The sequence below is a fragment of the Anoplopoma fimbria genome, chromosome 11 (genome assembly GCF_027596085.1).
Source record: "Anoplopoma fimbria isolate UVic2021 breed Golden Eagle Sablefish chromosome 11, Afim_UVic_2022, whole genome shotgun sequence".
NCBI classification, from domain to species: Eukaryota; Metazoa; Chordata; class Actinopteri; order Perciformes; family Anoplopomatidae; genus Anoplopoma; species Anoplopoma fimbria.
In genome coordinates, this window is record NC_072459.1 from 21,323,448 (window position 1) to 21,343,028 (window position 19,581).

Genomic DNA, 19,581 nt, shown 5'->3' on the forward strand with positions numbered 1-19,581 from the left:
TTTGTTTGCTAATTTTGCTGCGTGGTATTATATATTTAAAGTCACAACAAGGAGCTTTCAATTTGCGTTGATTTTGGCGGTCCCTGTGGACAAAAGTGGTGGTGTTACTGCGCACCAAATCCCTTTAAAAAGCCTCTCATTTTAGTGAAGCAAGGTCTGATGGTCTGCTCCGTACAGTCCTGGTTCTGGCTCTCCCGTGCCTCCCTTCCCTCAAGCGGGCCCAGCAATACAGCCTCGGCCTCCAGCAGCGTGGCGTCAATGTTTGCTCCCAGTGGAGCAAGGTTAAGCTTTGCTCCTGGCCGGTGGAGGAGACCCTGTTGTAATAATAAAGAGCTGCCAGGAGCTCTTCTCATCCGGGTGGAGCTTGCGACTGCTGGTCAAAGGATGCAGCAAAGCTGGATCTGCGTCTGTCCGCGGTGGGCTGGTCGCCTCTGAGCTGAAGGAGTTTCTATTATATTTTGCGCAGAATCTTACCTGCCGGCACCGATTAAGAATAACTTTATAGAAATAATCTTCTCTCTGATGGTGTCTTTAACTGATGTAGGTCAGGAGAACGTATCAGTATGTGTGAATGAAATCAGCATGCCAGTTCATACTGGCATTCAACAATGCGCCTTCTGTACTACAGTGGCAATTACTAACGAGCCCTTGTGTAATCCTTTTTAATTAGATGTTAGCACATCAACCATTGTATAAAGCCGTAATCTGAGTGTAATCTCAACAATCCAACTGTTACCCATGGCACGTGGAGAGTGTGTGTGTGTGTGTGTGTGTGTGTGTGTGTGTGTGTGTGTGTGTGTGTGTGTGTGTGTGTGTGTGTGTGTGTGTGACCTAAGGGACTTTCATGTGAAACACCTTGCTGTCAGGAGGAAGGAAGTGGCCGGCAACTTATTGTGTGTATAATGTTAGTCTATTGGCAATGACTGTCCAGAGAAGAAGACAAAGACATGTTGTATGGTTTATGTTTTATGTATGTATATTCCATAACTTAATCAGTGCTGCCATCTGTTCTGTTGGATTTCTGAGGCCAACTTTAATAATCATCTGTGACATAATCACGTAAAATAAACAAATCATTTTGATAAGCATCGATTACGTTTTGTATTTGGCTTGTCAGAAATCTCTGGTGGACTAACTATGTCATCTTAAGTACGGCAAGATAGCAAATAAGCGTCACTATCATTTTAAAAGCATCTTCCTTCAGTTGCTTGCGGCTTTTTGGTCATTCTTTCGGTTTCTATTTGTGATAAGACGTTTGCTAAAAATGGTCCAATCTGTTTGACTTCTGCCCGTACAAAGTGTCAACACAGACATGCCAATGTGGTGACACATTGCATAATACCACACGACAGTGAGGAAGAAAGAGGGCCATTGCTCTAACAAACAAACAAATATGAAGCGGAGGCGGTGGGTTGAGCCCCTGTTGAAAAGAACGGGCTGAGTCCCAAAGGCTCTTTCTGATCCCAATCTTCCCTGTCTCAGACAAAGGCCTCCTTTAGTCCCCTCTCCTGGTCTATTGCCCGATCACCTCCGGACCCGACGCTGAGCGCGCCTTGTGACGCAGGTGAGGAACACATGCCGACTCGCACAAACACTCACAACTCATGCTGGTAAACAGAAACGTTGCTCTGAGCAAACGAAAACATTCAGAGCACTCACTTGTTAATTCTTCCAACCGCCCCTCCTCCCCTCTCTAAACCCCATCCCTTCCAAAAACTTGTTTAATTAATAATGCTGCTGTATAACGCTTGCTCTGGTGGAACCCTGCGAGGCGTTCCTCTAAGGCTTGTTCTGACATCGGCTGGTGGCTGGCCTACTTATACCCGGCCCTTCCAGGCCTATATGTGGGGGTTATTGTTCCTCACTCCTCCAGGGTGTTTTTTATTTCACACAGGGTCGTCTTTGAACCTTTCGCAAAGTGAAGCCTTTTGAACCAGCTCCTTATAACTCGGCACTGAGGAGCGATTTATAATGCTGAACTTAGTCCCCCACAATTCTTATCTATTTGACAATTTACTAGGATTTGCTGCTGTTCTGGAGCAATTTTAGCGATTTGCTGGCTATTTGCTAAGAAAGGCTTTTAAGAAAAAGGGCCCGCTTGTTGGAAGATGTCTGAGAAGAGAACCAATTTCAGACAGCTGCCTGTTCTATCTACAGACACACAGAAAATCTATTTCGGACGCGAGTGCTCGTACATGTACATAGACACACGCTCTGGCAAAGGTTGAGGCTTCAGCTCTGCAAAAATGTCACACGTACCTGGTTGTCTTGGAAACAAAGGGCTTGGGTGAGGCAGTAGAGCTGGGCTTGGTGGGAGTTGCAGATGCTGGCTTGGGAGCTGGAGGAGAAGAGATGAAAGGAGAAAAGAGGAGAGGAGAAGCGAGGAGTGAAAGAGTAGAGGACAGGACAGGAGAGAAAAGGAGACAAGAAGAGAAGAGAGGAGAGGACATGAGATGATAGAAGAGGAGGAGAGGACATGAGGTTATAGGAGAGGAGAGATGAAAGGAGAGGAAAAGAGTGGAGACAGAAGATGAGAGGACAAAAGAGGAGACGAGATGAGAGGAGATAAGATGAGAGGACAGGACAGGAGACGAGACGAGAAGATAAGAGAGGACAGTATAGGAGAGGAAAGGATATGAGATGATAGGAGAGGTGAGATGAAAGGACAGGAGAGGAGATGAGAGGACCCGAAGTAAGAAGAGAGGACAGAAGATGAGAGGACAGTAGAGGAGGTGAGATAAGAGGACAGGAGATGAGAGGAGAGGAGAAGAGAGGAGTGAAAGAGTAGATGACAGGACAGGAGAGTAGAGGGGAAGAGAAGAGAGGACATGAGATGATAGGAGAGGAGATATGAAAGGAGAGGAGTGGAGATGAGTGGAGACAAGGGATGAGAAGACAAAAGAGGAGACAAGATGAGAGGAGAGGACAGAAGATGAGAGGACAGAAAATAAGAGGAGAGGACAGAAGATAAGAGGACAGTAGAGTAGATGAGATAAGAGGACAGAAGATGAGAGGAGAGGACAGAAGATGAGAGGAGGGAAGATGAGAGGACAGGAGAGGAGAAGAACAATATTAGAACAGTACCATATAGCATAGTATACTATAGTATACAGCAAAATATATCACAGATGTAGGTCATGTCATCAGGATCTAGGACAAACGCATTTCCAGATTACCAGCAGCCACTCTGGCATGTGTAATGTGTGTGCTGAATTCATCCTGTGTGCATCTATCTGCATGTCATCACATTACTGTGGACACTCCGAGTAGTAGAGCTGTGAAAGCATTTCACTCTACGCTTACAATGGAAGGGGTTTCTTATTCCAACACAGCCTACATTCTGAATACCACTTTGCAATTTCTTTTTTTTTGGTGACATTTTCACCAACCTGGGGGCTTTTTAGCAGTGGAGGCGGTGCCGGTTTTGACACCAACAGCAGTGGCGGACGCTGTCTTCTTGGCTGCCGTTGCTGTTCCGGTCATCGACTTTGCGCCATTGGTGGCAGGGGACGCCCCTGTGGGTTTCTTCTCACCTACTTTGCTTTTGGAGGCCAAGCCAGGGGTCGGGCCTGGCGTTTTTTTAGCTGGAGGCGGGGTCGGGGTGCTTTTTTTCAATGCAGCAGGTGCTCTCACTATGCCATTGGTCAGGGGCTTGGACGCGCCATTGGAGAGGCGGCTCTGGGACGTGTTGGGCCGTGTTGACCCAGGCGTGGTCTTGGTTGGGCCCGTGGTGCCAGGTTTCGTCTTGGCCGTGGCCTTGTTGGTAGGCTTGGCTTTGGAGTCGCCTGACGTCTTGTTGTCGGTCTTGGCAGCTGGGGTTTCCTTGGCCTGGTCTGGCTTGGGTTCCACCTGGCCCGTCTCTGCTGCAGGTTGCTGTGGCATCTCCCCCTCCGCCGGACTGGCCGCCTGGTTGGGCTCCTGTCCTGCAGCAAGCGCTGCCTCATTTACTGAATTGGATTCCAACGTTTCCATGGGCTCCAGCGCCGCCGTGGCGACCCCATCCGGCTTCATCTCTCCTCGAGTGGTGGCGGTCCGTCTCTGCAAGGCAGGGGGGCTGACTCAAATCTCACAGGATGGCCACAGGGTCTACAGGCTTTCTGGAGACGACGAGGTCTGGTCTGGAGAGAGACAGGAGGACAATAAACGGTGCAGTTAGTCAACAGCAAGACCAGACATGAAAAGCAGCCTGCTGTCTCTCCTATCAGTAGAGCACCAGGAATGTTGTTCATCCCGGGAATCAGATAAAGTGATGGCTTGTATCTTCATGCAGCATCGGCATCACACACGCACACACACAGAAATATGTTTGCAAAAATATTGACACAGGACAGAAATGGAACAGAATGTGCCATGATACTGTATAGACTGGACTGTTGCATTAAACTCGGAGTAGGACTGAAACCTATTCAGGACAATGTCACACACGGAGAAAACACACATCATACATGACAGCTTCATAAGTGGTACTGGGAGGAAAACCTTAGGTCGAACAACTAGATCAACACATTTTATGTCATGCTTTACGTCTAAGCAGAAGAGGACATGTCTACTGCATAAAAAAACAAAAACATTCTACAAATAGCCTCAATTATTTCCAACGCCGACTGCAGTGCAGCGTCAATCGGTCCCCTCTGTGATGCTGAAAAGCTCAGTGACACACTTGGCCAGCGTAGCTGCTACGGGTTGGCTTTGCTTTTTATGCGTTTGTAACAAAATGGCTTCAGATTCACTAGTGTGGAAGACTAGTTATCCGGAATAGTACACTTAAGAAGGGGGCAAAAAGCTTCGGCACGCAAACCGCACACATACATGCCACCTGTAATAACGTTAAGACACACGACTTTATTGAATCTGCACATGGATGAAAAGCCTGCTTCGCACTATTAAGGCTAAAACGGCTTTAAATAGAAAAGCAGGGTCAGGTGGGAATCGGGCTCGGATGTGTTTGCTAAGTGGGTCGAGGTACAATAAACCCAAAGACAGTTTGCCACAAACAGAGAAGTCAAGGAGACATCAGCAACTGAGGACAAGAAGTGGGACGTGAAGCATATGAGGCTCCGATAAAGGGCAACCATCTGTAACACAGGCTGTCATACATCGTCTGCGTCAATACTAGACAACTGTCTCCTATTTCGTTTCCCTCGGCTTCTTGCTAAAAAGGAAGGACAAGAGGAAACGGATAGGATTTTGCAAGTTTGAGGGGGGAAGTGGGGGAGAAGCAGGAAACTGGCTTGTCAAGAGTTTACAAACAGAGGCGAGGGGGGGAGGCTAAGTGGTGAGGCAAACTCTGAGGCGACACATGGGGCCAGCTGAGAGGAAGAGGCTTGCCCTGGGGAGCATGGGAACAGACTGGGAAGGTGGGTCAGAAAAAGAGACAGGGAAAGCGAAAACAAAGATGTAGAAATGAGCTCACTATTGGCCGATCTTTTGCTGGTCCGACTCAGACAACACCAGTCATCCTAGTTTCCACTGACCTCAACATGAGCATGCTCGCTTTCCTATTTCTAAAAGGGGACAGACATCATCTTTATGCTGCTGGCTTCCTGGAAACAATTCCCTCATCTAATACTCTCCCTCCATCTTTCTTTCCCTCTTCCGTCATCCTTTACTCATCCTCCAAACTGAAATGTCAAAAGGCCTTTTTTCTTTTCTCCCACCATCCTCCCTTTCTCCCAAACATTTTTCCCCCTCCTTGATTTCTGCCCCCCTCCACTGCCGCTACCGCTCTCCCTACATCCCTCTGTTCTCTGTTTTGCCTTTGCACAGATGGCCCGAGCAGCTGAGCAGGGCCAGAGGGGGTGAAACTGAGGAAAAAAAAAAAATATATATCCCAAATAACACATTAGAAGAAATACACACAGCTAGTGCAGAAAGGCCGCCACCCCAAAACAACCCAAGGGGGAAACGACGGGTAGCACCGAGAAGCCATTCCTGCCGCACCCTTGGGTTTGAAGGGGTGTTTTTAAATACCAGTGAGGCTACAGAATGTGGGCAGTTGGCTTAATCTAAAGTTACAGCTCAGATGAAAGAGGGTGGACACTGGTGTGAGTGAGCGAGGGGGGAATAGAGGCAGCATGTTGGAGAGTAAAAGATTTGTTTACACTGTTTTCTGTTTGGTTTCTGAACAAAACCTGCGGTTCAGGCTGCCTTTGATTTAACACGTAGCTCTTTTGGGGAATGAATAGTTAAGCCAATGCCGAAGTGCCTTATACCTGCATTCTTTCTAATGTCCATCAGAGAGCGACTCCTCTGGTTGAAAAAAGAAGTCTGATTGCAACAAAGTCAATGAGAAAATGACCCTACTTCTCACTTGATTTATTATCTCAGTAAACATTGTAAACAGGAGTTTATGGTCTTAATCTCTCGTTTCAAGTCTTCTTCAATACAGCATGAAATATGGTCCCGTTTAGAGTAAAATAGATGTTTTAGGGCGTGGCTACATTGTGATTGACTGGTTGCTACCATGCCATTGTCTTCTTTGGGAGTTGTCTGTGTTTTATGTGTCAGAACTTGAACCCTTTCACAGTGTGTTTTCAGTTCATGAAAGTTAATTTGTCACAAAAAAAATGTCTTATTCAACTTAGCCCCACCTTCTCGTGTCACTTCTGGTGGCAAAAAGCCAAAATGCCAAACTCAGGACTACAAAACCATAGTCCACAGACCAATGGGTGAGGTCACCGCGACTACGTCCACTTCTTACATGCAGTCAATGGTTCAGACCTAGCTTCTAATGTTAATTAAGCATGAGGGCCATTGGTTGGTTTAAAACGCCGTCTCCGGCTTACTTTTTTTGATGGCTATATGGTATCAAGATAAAAAGACTAAAGCTAACATTTTCTAGGCAAAATTCAGCATCCTCACCAGTTGATGATCCATGTAAGAAACATGGAAAAAAAAGAAACAGCATTGTTCTTGTATTACAGAGTAATAGTCATAATCCTGTCGGGCTACATACTTGATCATATTTTTAAAACATTATATTTCAGTATTAACTGTGTAAGAGAAAAGATTTTTAGGATGAGGACTAACAGATGTCTGATAGCATCCAGCACCTAAGTGACATATATATATATATATATAAAGATCTCTATATAGGTTTTTACACTAAAACTCCACCCACTTCATACTCCAAAATCTCTAAAACAAGCACGCCACTGTTTGTGAACTTAAAGCGGTGAACCGGGAAATAGGACTGCGTGTCCAATCACCATTCCCTCCTCTCTATTTCAGACTGATGTTCTGCACTTCCCACCCTAGACTAAAGCATCTGGCCTGGCTGTTCTATTTCACTGCTCCGCTCCAAACTACCCTACACTGCTGGTGTGTATGTGTGTGTCTGTGTCTGTGAGAGAGACAGTGATAAATCCTGATTGCACGTCCACAGCCAGAGGAACATTTCTCTTTCTCCTGCGAGCTTCCCGACAGCTGTGATATTGCACTTCTCTCTCTCTCTCTTTGGCTCTATTGCTCACTCAGCCGGCCCTTACGTCATTAGCACCATCAGTCATTGGTAAGCATAAACAGACTAGCAACCAGGGCTCCACAGAAACAGGAGGTAGGTGTGATCACCATAAAGAAATCTCAACTTACTTAAGCCACAGTGTGTATGTTTTCCATTTGGAATGCTGTGGCACTGATGACTGTTTCTTCAGTGTGTTGCAAAAGCTCTATATTATTTTAAATTTCGCCCCTAATTACTGCGGCATTCCCGACAGAAACAGCTAACCCCATTAAGGCTATTACAGGTTTTCATTTAACCTAATTAGATTAGAAGAGTTATTCCCTTTCAAACTGAGGGAGAGAGATGCTGTTACAATGGAACACATTTGGTGAGGGTTGAAAATTATAAGTTAGCCTGTTCAGAAGCTGTGCAACGTTTGCTTGCAATGGTAATGTCACTAAACACTGCCCAGCTGAACCTTGGTTTCTAACAGATGGTTGCCAAAGTTAAACTTGCAAGTTGAATTCCTCAATATTTGTTTTATGCTACTTGGAAATTGCTGAGAAATCCTAATTTTTACTGCCCACATTTGTACAATTACACACATCTGTACCGTAGCACAACTCTAGCTTTCTCAATTAACGAATAAGCAGCTGGAAGTAAAATGATTTGCAGGTTCACTGGCACCTCAACTACAGCGGATGATGGCGGATTTACATTACTTCAAGGTCCTATAATGTAAAAAGCCAGATTTCCATGTCTTTTTTTTATAATTATAAAGCAGGTCTAAGTACTATTCGAATACTGTGAAAGTATCAAAATGCTCAATCCATGGAGAAATACACACAGCCCGTTTGCAGACCCTGTGCCTTTAAATGGGCCGACAGGATTTCCTTATCATTATATACCATTTCACACTTTTAAATGTAAACAAAAGTGTCACAGTTCATTTCTGGGTTGCAGTGCATGTGAATGACATTGGCTGACAGGAAGTATACACGGGCCCAGGCTGTTGCCTAGCAACGCAATTCGGTTGAGCGCTAAAACGGAGTGTTTCAGGAAGAAGGTGAATACAGGTACATTCAGATGGACAGAAGGTGAAACAATTAAGAGGTTCTAGTAGAAAAACCCAAAATGAGCGTGATATGTGTCCTTTAAGAGGGTTACAACGGGATTGCACTACCATACATTTCATAATCCGCATTAGGGTCACATGACTTAAGTCCACTCTTCGATGATAATATTTAAGATTGGACCAGGGGGGGATCAAGTCAAAGATCCATGCCCTTCACCAATTTGATGAAATGTATAAGGCCAAATATACTGGCCTGTTTCCTCCAAGAAATCCTCCTTTACAACATCTTTGGTCTTACAACCTCATCTGTAACACACAGTGGCATTTTCCACCCGTAAGGGACAGAATGAGGCCTATCAAGTGACAGAATACATAGCCGCTTGTGAACTAGTGCACATTTCCAGCAGCTAACTCCAGACAGATGGCCGTGTCGGCTACATTAGGTCCATTTCAAAACATTTAGCAACAGTTTGTGTGCACTGTGTGAACTGTTTAGAACATTAAATGGCTTAATGTGAAGAGAATTGCTGGTCAAGCCACATCAAGACAAGGCAGCCGGTCAGCTGTCCTGACCTCCCACGACCCGAGTGAAACACGCACATGCGCACAAGGGCTCTGTTGGAGAATAACTACTTCAACGGGCTGCAGTTGTTGTCCTCAGTGCCTACTAGCTACGAAACAATAGCTGGAGACAGAACAGAGCGGCGTGGAAGCAGAGTGGGAGTCTTGCATTGTAAAAATGTGTTGGCTTTCGCGACGCGTCCAAATCATGTGGTCGCAGCTTGCAAGTAAGCATCCCACTCCACATTCCCCGCAAGCCTCAATGATGAGCTACACAGTAACCAAGAACAAAGGGAAACCACACAAACACCAAGGGCACTGGTCTGAGAACAGATTCAGGAAAAAACAGTAAAGTCACATGGTTGGCCTGATCATCAACTAGGTCGACTCCATTCTCTTTATTGTACTTTTATAGACTAGCTCTAATGTAACAGCCTTTGTTCCTACTGGTTTTAATGCTATTTTGTTTCTCACACTGGTTTTAACTTTATAAAAGTGTACCTTCTTACATATATTATATTTACATACACACACATATATAGTACAAATTGCATCTGCATTTGTGTATGTATTGTGTGAGTACAGCATGTAGTTAAAAAAATATATTTTAAGTTTTAATCTGATCTCATACTTCGAACTCATTCTTGTTTTTATAATATTACCATTACAAGGCAAATTTAGCTTTTAGGGAAATGCCTTCTACTTTATATGTGTTGTTGTTGTTGTTGTCATTATTATAACACTTAATCGGCCTCAAGCGGTAAGTTAATGATGGCCAAGGAAGCTATGCAAGGTGAGATCATCCTCCTAGGCATCCTTCCTGGGACACAAACAAAATGTGTGTGTGTGTGTGTGTGTGTGTGTAACCCTTACACGCAACGCTGTTCGAGCCTATACTGTCAATAACTGGAAGGCTTCCAGCTCCTCTGAGGGATCTCAGCTTTACTGACTGTCTAGACATAAAAAAAAACCTCTGCTCTTGAATAATGAGGTCATCAGCATATTTAAACAGAAAACTGCTACTTTGACCCCATTTTTTTCTTCGTGCATCAAGTACAACAATCTACTACTGTATGTGTGTGCAGAAGTGGAGGAGGGGGGGGCTGGGGGGTCACATTCACTAAGCATGCCTGTTTAGAAAACAGCAGGTGGTCACATTTAAAGAAGTGCTTGGAGGAGAAATACCATTATGCAGATTCAAATGAAGAAGCTCCAGCCATAGTAACTGAGCTAAATGTTAAGGTTAATGTCAACTCTGCTCTCGGGCCGTGGTGTGTGTGTTTATGTCTGATCTAATCCACTGTGAGTTAGAAACAAGGAGACCCTTCTGTACACAAAAGGCCTGAGTCAGTAGTGCTTTAGCCGACCGACCATCCGAGGCCACGCACGAAAATCGCAGCGGTAGAAACTCGGCTGTGCTTTCACAGCGCACAACCGTGTACACGCATGTGCATTCTGTGAGCCCTCTTCTATCCCCGGGGCCTACTCTAAATAGTAGTCAAAGAGAGGGATTGTGGGGGGAAGGAGGCAGCGGCGCGAAGGGGTGGGGCGGTGGAGACGGTAGAAAAGATGCAAAAAGAAAGTGAGCTTTTTGTGGCTGGTGCGAGCTCGATGGGATGATTCAACTCGGCGGGTTTTGGAGGCATTTTTAACGAGCGGTCGGTAGCCTTTGACCCTGTAATTGACGTGCTTTATCTCTGCGAGCAGCAAGCTGAAGACGGCCGAGCCGCGGCGATAGCTCTTTGACATCGCTAATGAACCGTCCTCTTCGCTCTGACGCGGCCAGGGTGGGATTTACACAGAACATCTCATTATGTGGAAACACAGGGAGCTCTCTTTGCTTGAATATCTGTTCATTTAATTCAAATCTTATAGATACTGGTCTCACAAAGACAACAAAGTGTGGCCAATTGTGATGGGTTAAATGCCTGCAATAAATGTACCTATAAAAGTCCTATTTTGGAAAACGATGAGCAGAAACACATCTAGATATTCAGTTTCTCGTAAAATACGTAAAAATGTACCATCTTTAACATTATACACATTCATATATTTAACATCAGTCAAACCTTTTGGTTCTTTCCCGTCTTGTTATCATGACAACACCCCCAAACTTAAGGGAGCACAACGCTGCAAGATTTAAGCAGCGCCGCTTCAATATTTACTCCTCCCTTGGACTCAGATTTTACCTGTGAATAAAAAATGACAAAATAATGTGGAATGTGATGTATGTGTTCATGGGTGTGCGTATCACTCCTCCTCCTTGCAAGAGGCGGAGAATGTCAGATTCAAGACGCCAAATGCTGGCGTGGGGCCTGAGATTGTCCATTCAGCCTACTCCAAATCACAACAGTAGGCTCAGTCAACTCTCCATCCCAATTAGGGCTATTTAGACCCATGGTTTAAACAATATAAATGAACCTAGCTGTTCAACTTTAAAAAAAGGAGCTGAAAGGATGGGTTGACCAATCAAGTTGAAAATTAATCAGCGACAATTTTGATGTTTGATGAAAAATGATAAATAGATTACTAGTATTATAATTTAAGTGTATCTGCACAATACAATAATTTGAATTGAGCATTTTATGTTGAATTAGAACTGAGACGAATTCTGAGAAACGGTACAATATTACTACACAGAATCAGAAACTAGGAGGTATAACGCTGCTCATGAGTGATTTAGAGGAAAAGATGGCTAAATGCAGGAACACGAGTGCTTCAGGGGACTGACAGAGAGAGACACATTCGTCTTTACTTCTAAGAGATCTGCCTCAAAAGTAAAGATGTACAGCAGAGACGCCCAACTGCTGAATGTTTCATCTACTCTCAGCCAAATCTTGGCAGAACACGAGGAACAGACAGCTGCATCTGCTCCCGTCAGTCAAAGGCAAACACTGTTAGAACACATCGAGCACAACAAATTAGGAGTCATCTCCACAGTCAATGCAGCCTTTTGTATTTGACTATAAACTGTCTACAAAGTTAGCTTTTTCCTCTGGACTCATCGTTGTCAAGGAGTTATGTAACTGCAGTGCAGATCACAGAAAAAAAAAAAAAAAAAAAAAAAAAAACCTTTCAAAGCCACTTCTCCCCACCATCACTGCCTCTCTCTCTCTCTCTCTCTTTCTCTCTCGTGACACTTAGTGGGATGGTTTCTCTGCGTGTCACCGCCTCTTCCTCAGCTTCAACACGCATCATCACGGCTCGCCGCCGCAGATCTCCAGAGGACACCAAGGCCCCTCGGAGCCATTCGGGAGTCTTATGATTACAAAAGACGTCCCTTGATGAGGATGCGCACGTTGGATGGAGGAATAGAGATGATGGGTGTTGTGTGTGGGTGTCGGATGAGGGTTGCTGAAGGTGCATGACATCCGGTTAAATCCAGCTGGGTTGCTGCCTCGGGGCTAATCACAGCTCACACATTCCCCAAACACCCCCGACCTGAGGTCAGAAAACCGCCTCTGTCCTGCACACAAATAAACTCCCAACAAAGCCCGCTGCTCTGGTTGGCCCACATTCCCCATAGACTGTGGGAGGGTTGAGCGAGCAGGGGAGAGAGGGAGGAAGCAACCGGGGGGGGGGGGGGGGAGTAGTATTCCATCAGAGTGTTGTGGAAAGCTGTGAGCAATTGTTAATAATCTCGAAAATGATGTCACAGAGTGTCTTTTTCCACACAGATGTTTGCAACCTTTGTTTCGTTTTAACTTCTTTGCGACTTCTGGGTACATTATTGCTGCCACATCTACTCTCCTCTGGGTGATTTGTGGTTAAACAATAGTTACAGTCACATTTAAATCACTCTAGCAAGTGAGAAATTAGGATGAAGTTGTTTATTGTGCTTTTAATACAAACTCTCTGCTGTGTTGTTAATGCACGAACCCTACTTAAAGTCACTGTGAGGAACTGTTAACTGAAACGGTCTCCATGTGACCTGCACAAATTACAAAGACCATTAGAGAGAAGATTGGCTACTTCTATGTAATCATTCTCAATGCCTGTGATCGGTGCCTCCAGGTCATCAAAACTCCTTCAGCTCAGACTCTAGTGGGGCCACCAGTCCACCGTGAACAGACCCAGACCCGATCTGCGGTTGGGGATCTCACGCGCCCGGCAGTACTCGTTGATCCCTGGGCCCCTGCTTGGGACTGACACCACGATGCTGGAATACGTATTGCTTGGCACGCTGAAGGAAGAGAGGCACTGGCGAACCCAAACCAGGACTGAGCGCAGCAGACCGTTAAAACTATGCTGCAGTGAAATGAGAGATTTCTAGTGGAACTCTGGTGCAAGGGAAACCACTTCCGTCCACAAATCAACACAAAATGAAAGTTCCTTGTAATAACTTGTAATAAAATCCTTTCTAGTTTCTTTATAGAGTGATTGTATTTGCATTGGTACTATAAAGAGCCTGCTGCTCTATAACCATGTTCTATTCTATTGTCTTTATAGGAGAATATTACGAGCTGTAATAAATCATACAGATCATTAGTTTTCTCCTGAAAAACTAGCAGGGGAGGTGACTTCTTTTCAGCTCTAAGTAATGTCTGCAAGTCTTCCCTTCAGGCTCCGTACAACCCCATCAACCTTCACCAATAAGGTGTGAAGCCTCAGAGGCGAAGCCAGGGGCAAAAGCACCCGCTGCTCTTTTGACGGCTGTCAGCGCGGTGATAATTGAAGGCTATGCTCAGATCAATATTTTCCATCAACTCAGATCTTCTCTCATCTGGACCACGGAGGCCTGGCAGCCCTTTTCTGACATTTCCAATCAGGGTTTTTTTTTGTTGCACTTATTCCAATACACCTAAAAACAGGTGGATGAAGATGCCAGGAGTTATCCAGACCTACCTGCCTACCTCGCACAGAGCGGGCGGCCACAGCAAAACAAACACACCCGTCGCCTCCCCCGCTGATCGTCAAGTGAACTCCTTAAAGGCGCATGGTACAGTCATTCCAATCAATTGATTTCCAGTCAGCTGCTGGGATGCTCAATGAGACACACTGAGCCAGAACAAAGGTCCCGCTGGGAGGTAAAGGAAAGATCCCTTTTTTCCCTGTCTCTTTGTTTTCTGGGCTGCTGGCGCACTTAAGGAAAGAGCAGCAGATTGTGCGACAGACACCTGGATCACAGGAAAGCACGTGACCAGAGAGGCTGGCACTAATCCTAAGGACTCTGTGGAGCGCTGCGCTAAGGTTTCAAAATGTCCTCCGTTGAAAAGTCAGCTGAAATGAAAGGGGAGGCAGAATTCTCTGGAATAAAACAATACAACAAATCATCAACAAGACTGCCCCAAATGGCAGAGAATGCTGATGCCGTCACAGCTCGGGGCTGCACATTGTGTGTGTTCACACCACCAGCCCTCCCCCTTCCTCCTTTACAAGCACCAAGTAAATCGACGCACACGAAACACACACATACAAACAATCGAACCCTGTCATTCCCATGTTAAACCCGGATTTGGAGAAACCCGGCAGCCGCCCCCCCCCCATGGGGAACGGGACAGATTAACACATGACAGAGCTTGTTAACCCTGGACAAAGAAAGATGCTAATCTTGTACAGTCGTCATCGAGTGTCCTAAAACTGTACACAGACAGGGGGGGGGAGAGAGAGAGAGACACAGAGAGAGATAGGGTAAGACCAAGAAATATGCAGCAGCTACAGGGGCCTCGGTGTGTCCCAGAAACCAGACAATGCTGTGGGGGAGGCAGGACCAGAGAGGGTACGTCAGCCCCCGGCTGCAAACAACGGCAAGGGCCCTACTACAAGCTTTGGCTGAGCTCCACCGCCTGCAGAGATGACCAGCAGGGCAGCGCAGAGCTTAACTGTGTGGATATTGATCGCAGAGGAGAAAGTGGGGGGCAAGGCAAGCTGGGAGGGGACAGAGAGAGAGAGAGACAGAGAGACAGAGAGACAGAGACAGAGACGGACAGAGGAAGTGCATTAGCAAGGCAGGTTCCTCTGATGCTGTTAGCTCTCTCCCCTGGGAGATAAGAGAGATAGTAGTGACAAGGTTTTAAGAGAGGACAATGAAAAAAGACAGCGAGGGGAGGGGGGGAGGTAAAAGGGGACGGAGAGCGAAACAGCAACACGAGGGCAGAGACAGAGGACCCGAACTGAGAGGCAACGGAGAAACGAGGGCTAATTTGTAACTTGAAGAGCTGCTGGATCATCTCCATAATGGGCCGTCTGCCCACAAATGAGCTCCTCTTTGGGGGGTAAATGAGATCAGGCCAGCCCAGGACCAGCTGGTGGCTCGGATCAATGGCACCCAGATAGAGCGGATACGCGGAGACGGAGGGAGGAGGGCAGAACCAGGGCATCTGGACGGGGCGGCAGAAGAACACGCCCAGGAGGCTTTGGCGTTCTCACGAGATTTGGACCCCGGGGCTGGAGGACATGGACACGCGAACGCAAAGTACAAGTGTAACGACGGTGTCCATAAGAGGATTATGTCCTCCTGTTTGAAGTGGAACTGCTTCCAGATGGAATCTGATCCCTACGCAGGGCAGGCGGACAGGTCGGGCAGTTTGACCAGATCAGCACCTATAGCTTTCTGAGACTGAACCGTGCATCACACAACTGACCCTTGACATCTGCCAACTCACTGCCAGAATCTCTGGTAACTCTTTTACCACATCCAGTAACAACAATAAACATACTTTTAGCACTTCACAAGAGCGTTGCCAACTAATACACAGAGACAGGGCACATCCAGATTTAAAAGTCAATGGGAGAAATTGATATGACGGAGAAATAAAATGGTCCTTCAGCTGCCTATGGCGAAGGGAGTCTATCATTCTGTCAGCACCACTTTCTGGCACAAATGCCTATCATTCCATGCACGGCTATGGTGAGGGCAGGTTCTGACATAATCTTGACCACATCAGGCGCCGGAGCAGCAAATGTACAGCAAAGTCGATGCAAAGAGGGACCCGTTGATCGAATATATGTGAGCCACAGGTGGCAGAGCAAAACCTAGTAAATGACAGACCAATGTCCCCATTCGTTAACATCTCCAACAACCAGGCTCCGCTCACACATTGTGGAATAAAAAAGTAAATTTGGCCTTGAAGCCCAGCAACAAAGCCGTGAACCACGTCCAATATCCGTCCTCCCACCAGAGGAATTCAGAGCGTCCAAACGCAGCAAATTACTGCAGCTGCCAGCAGATACAGCCTTAAAAAACCACAACTGCCAGTTGCCGACTGCATGCCCTGACAACTGTGACGACCAAGGCCACTATCATGACCGGTAGCGTGGATGAAGGCGTCCCTTCCTCAGGCCTCAATCACCCAGGAAACAGAGAGGGAAATACATGCGAACATAGTTTCCATTGGGGTTTTGATGATATCTAAACAAGTAGCTATTGTGCTGCTGTTGCAGTGGATTAAAAGAAAGGGCTGGAGGTGATGGTGGTCATTTTTAAAGACGCAAAGAAGTGCAAGGGTCATGCGCTCAGTGTGATGCCCAGAGGCACAGGCTTGCCATTGTCACAATTGAGAAGTTCAGAGCTGGGGTGGGGTGGGGGGCTTTCAATCTGAGTCACACACCCGCCAAACGCCTGTCCTTAGGCTACGCAGCTCTATTAATGCGACAGTCATCTCCCCTCTCAGGACGGGGGCGAGGGTCAAGAGGCCAGCGGGGGTGGGGGTGGGGGGGGGGGGGGAGACACACACAAGAACATTTGAATTTAAATTGCCCTAAAATACAAGGGTATGAAAGGCAGCCTGCATTAAAATATTATTTTACTATTCGTGTGTTAGAAATGATGCTAAGATTGTCATCTTCGTTAATTGAGTTTAGGAGCTAATTAACACGTATTGTCATTATCTAATCTGCAAACAGTTCTGTCATTTACTTTGACTAAAATGTCAGATAATAGTGATAAATGCTCACGATAACTCCCCAGAATCCAAGGTGGCGTAGGTAACTTGCGTGTTTTATCTGATTAGCAGTTAGATAGATATTTGGTTTGACAAAAAAAAAAGGCAGCAAATACTCGCATTTAACAAGCTGGAACAAAACAATTATTTGATCTAAAATAGTTGCTGATTATTTCTTAGTTGATTGGCGAGTCGATGACTAATTGTTTAAGCTCTAGCTGAAGTATTAAATCACTGACAATGAAAACTGATGTCTTAACAAAACCAAAGGACCAACTGAAAAACACATAAATCAAAGATAAACACTCATCTCATTGCATTTGCGAACCTGTAAGCAGAATCATTAAGATATCTATAGTTTGATTTACGATCTACTAATTAACTAATTATTGACTTATATCAAAATTGAAACTACTTAATATTTTGTCGAACCACTCGTTAATTCATTTAGTCTCTGTTTCAGCATAAGTAGCTTTATTTGTTAATATACACCCCATCTGTTTATGACGGATGGTTTCAGACACAATACACCCTCATTGTTATGGATTCTGGCTCGTCCAACAGAGAGCAAGTGTGACAGGAGACAAAGTGATGCGTCCTATTTAAAACAACAACTAACAAGGAAGAATAAAAAATGTCACTATGGTCCAATTCATGATGGAAAAGAGATTATTGTGCCAAATTTGTTTTCAAATGACAATAATCGGCTTAATTTATTCAAGTATAGTTTCTGACAAATCCAACCCACACACAAAATGCCTCAGGCAGTAATCCCCATCCTCCGATAATCTTTTTAAAGACCATCTTGAATAACTTCTTGAAAAACAGAGTGTGGTTTTTTTAATGGCAGCTAAATTGAATTTCAAGGGATTGCATTAGGCCTGCCTGTCTGTCCTCCATTTCCCTGCCTCATCCACCAACACCATGAGTCAGCCATTCTCTCATCCGTGCACCATGGAGGGTGGAGTGAGGGGGGAGACTAGCTGATGGCTTTAGCCCACCTCTGACTTAAGAGTCCTGGAGTGTCTCCAAAGCCCTGCGTGGCAGAGCCTTTTAAGTGCTCATATTAGTCGCCCCGGGATGCCCTTTACCAAAGGATGACATCAACGCAGTCATTGTCGCTCAACGCCGCGTTGTACGACCGATCCATGAACCAACGTGGACCACAAAAGCTTGATACGATCGGTGTCGGAGATTGAAGCTGTGGGCTGAGGTTTTAAGATTATTCAATGATTGCATGTTTATTAAATGTTCTTGGCCAGGCTTTACGGGAACTGGCAGTGTTTTGTTTTTTCTCCTCCCCATTGTTCTACAGAGGGGAGTGTAATCTGTCTTGTTGCACTCAGAAAGAGTCATTGGAGGAGCAGCTACAGGGCCCCTCCAGCCTCAACTCTCACATCACAATAGCTGATCACTTCTGCAGGGGAGGGGGGGTGTAACATTAATCAGCTCTGATTACATGCCAGCTCCAGTCTGCGCACGGCCATGTCGGAGATGTTCCAGCTTCAAGTGTTGCTTTTACAGGCTGCGAGTTAATGCAAAGTTAGTCGGTTTGGTTCACAAGAAAGAAAAATAAAAAATGTTGTGGGCATGTGCTTCATTTGGTTGCCCCCCTCCTGAATCTGATGGCTGGCTTCCCCCTCCCTCCCTCCCTCTGAGGCGACTGAAACATTTCTCAGCACTCGCACCACTTGGCCCATGGCAGAACAATGGGCGCCGCGGTGGATGATGGAGAAGGAGGGGAGACAAGAAGAAGAAACAAAAAAAAAAAGTTAAAACGAGGGGGGGGAAATGCAGACAAAATGGTCGCTTAAAGACAGAAAAACAATCTGTTTGTGAGAAAAGGTAAACAGGTTAAAACGACGTCTGATGTGTTGAGCTCAAGCACGCAGCCACCGCCCCGCCAGCCTCGTCACCGGGAACCAGCGCGGCTGCTCACTGAAGGATGAGGCGAACATTTTACACGTTTTCAACCATCATTAACGTCAATATTCATTCACACAAAGACACAGCATAACGATGCACTGTTTGAGTGTTAAACTAGTACAAACCCGGGTTATTATAACACGGTAAGCAGCGTTACAACGGCGGCGCTAAACGTCTGTAACGGGCAGAACGTTCCTTTTGAAGGTTCGGCTTCAGACGTTAATTAGCCTGGCAGCGGTGACAAACTGACGTTAGCATGCTAGCTATGCTAACAGAGATCTCGTCCTTACCAGTCGGAGCTAAGTCCTCTCCAGCTACGCCCAGTGTCGGCGAGTACGGCCCGGCTGGGTCCTCGGGTCCAGGGGGGGTGGAAGAAAGTGAGGATGAGGGTGAAAATGAAACCGGTAGGAACGGAAGAAAATCGCGGGAGAGCAGAGCGAGCCGAGCCGAGCCGAGCCGACCAACGAGAAACTTCTGGGTCCGGAGCGCCGTCTCTCACGAGTGATGCGCGTTCACTGAAAGGAAGAAAGGAGGAGAATGACGCTTCAGTACACACACACACACACACACAGACACACACACACACACACACACACACAGACACACACACACACAGAGACACACACACACACACACACACACAGAGACACACACACACACAGAGACACACACACACACACACACAGACACACACA

The 19,581-nt window shown here is 46.0% G+C and overlaps 1 protein-coding gene across 1 annotated transcript in view; it reads right to left on the reverse strand.

Annotated features, from left to right (window-relative positions):
• The window catches only part of prr36b (proline rich 36b), a 29,967-nt gene extending 10,539 nt beyond the window's left edge, over positions 1-19,428 (reverse strand). Inside the window, exons 1-3 of the mRNA XM_054608184.1 lie at positions 19,177-19,428; positions 3,390-4,118; positions 2,260-2,338 (exon numbers count right to left, since the gene is read on the reverse strand). Coding sequence (XP_054464159.1) covers positions 2,260-2,338; positions 3,390-4,011 — 701 coding nt within the window. The 5' untranslated portion in view covers positions 4,012-4,118; positions 19,177-19,428. The remainder of the gene's footprint in view (positions 1-2,259; positions 2,339-3,389; positions 4,119-19,176) is intronic.
• Between the last annotated feature and the right edge of the window lie 153 nt (positions 19,429-19,581).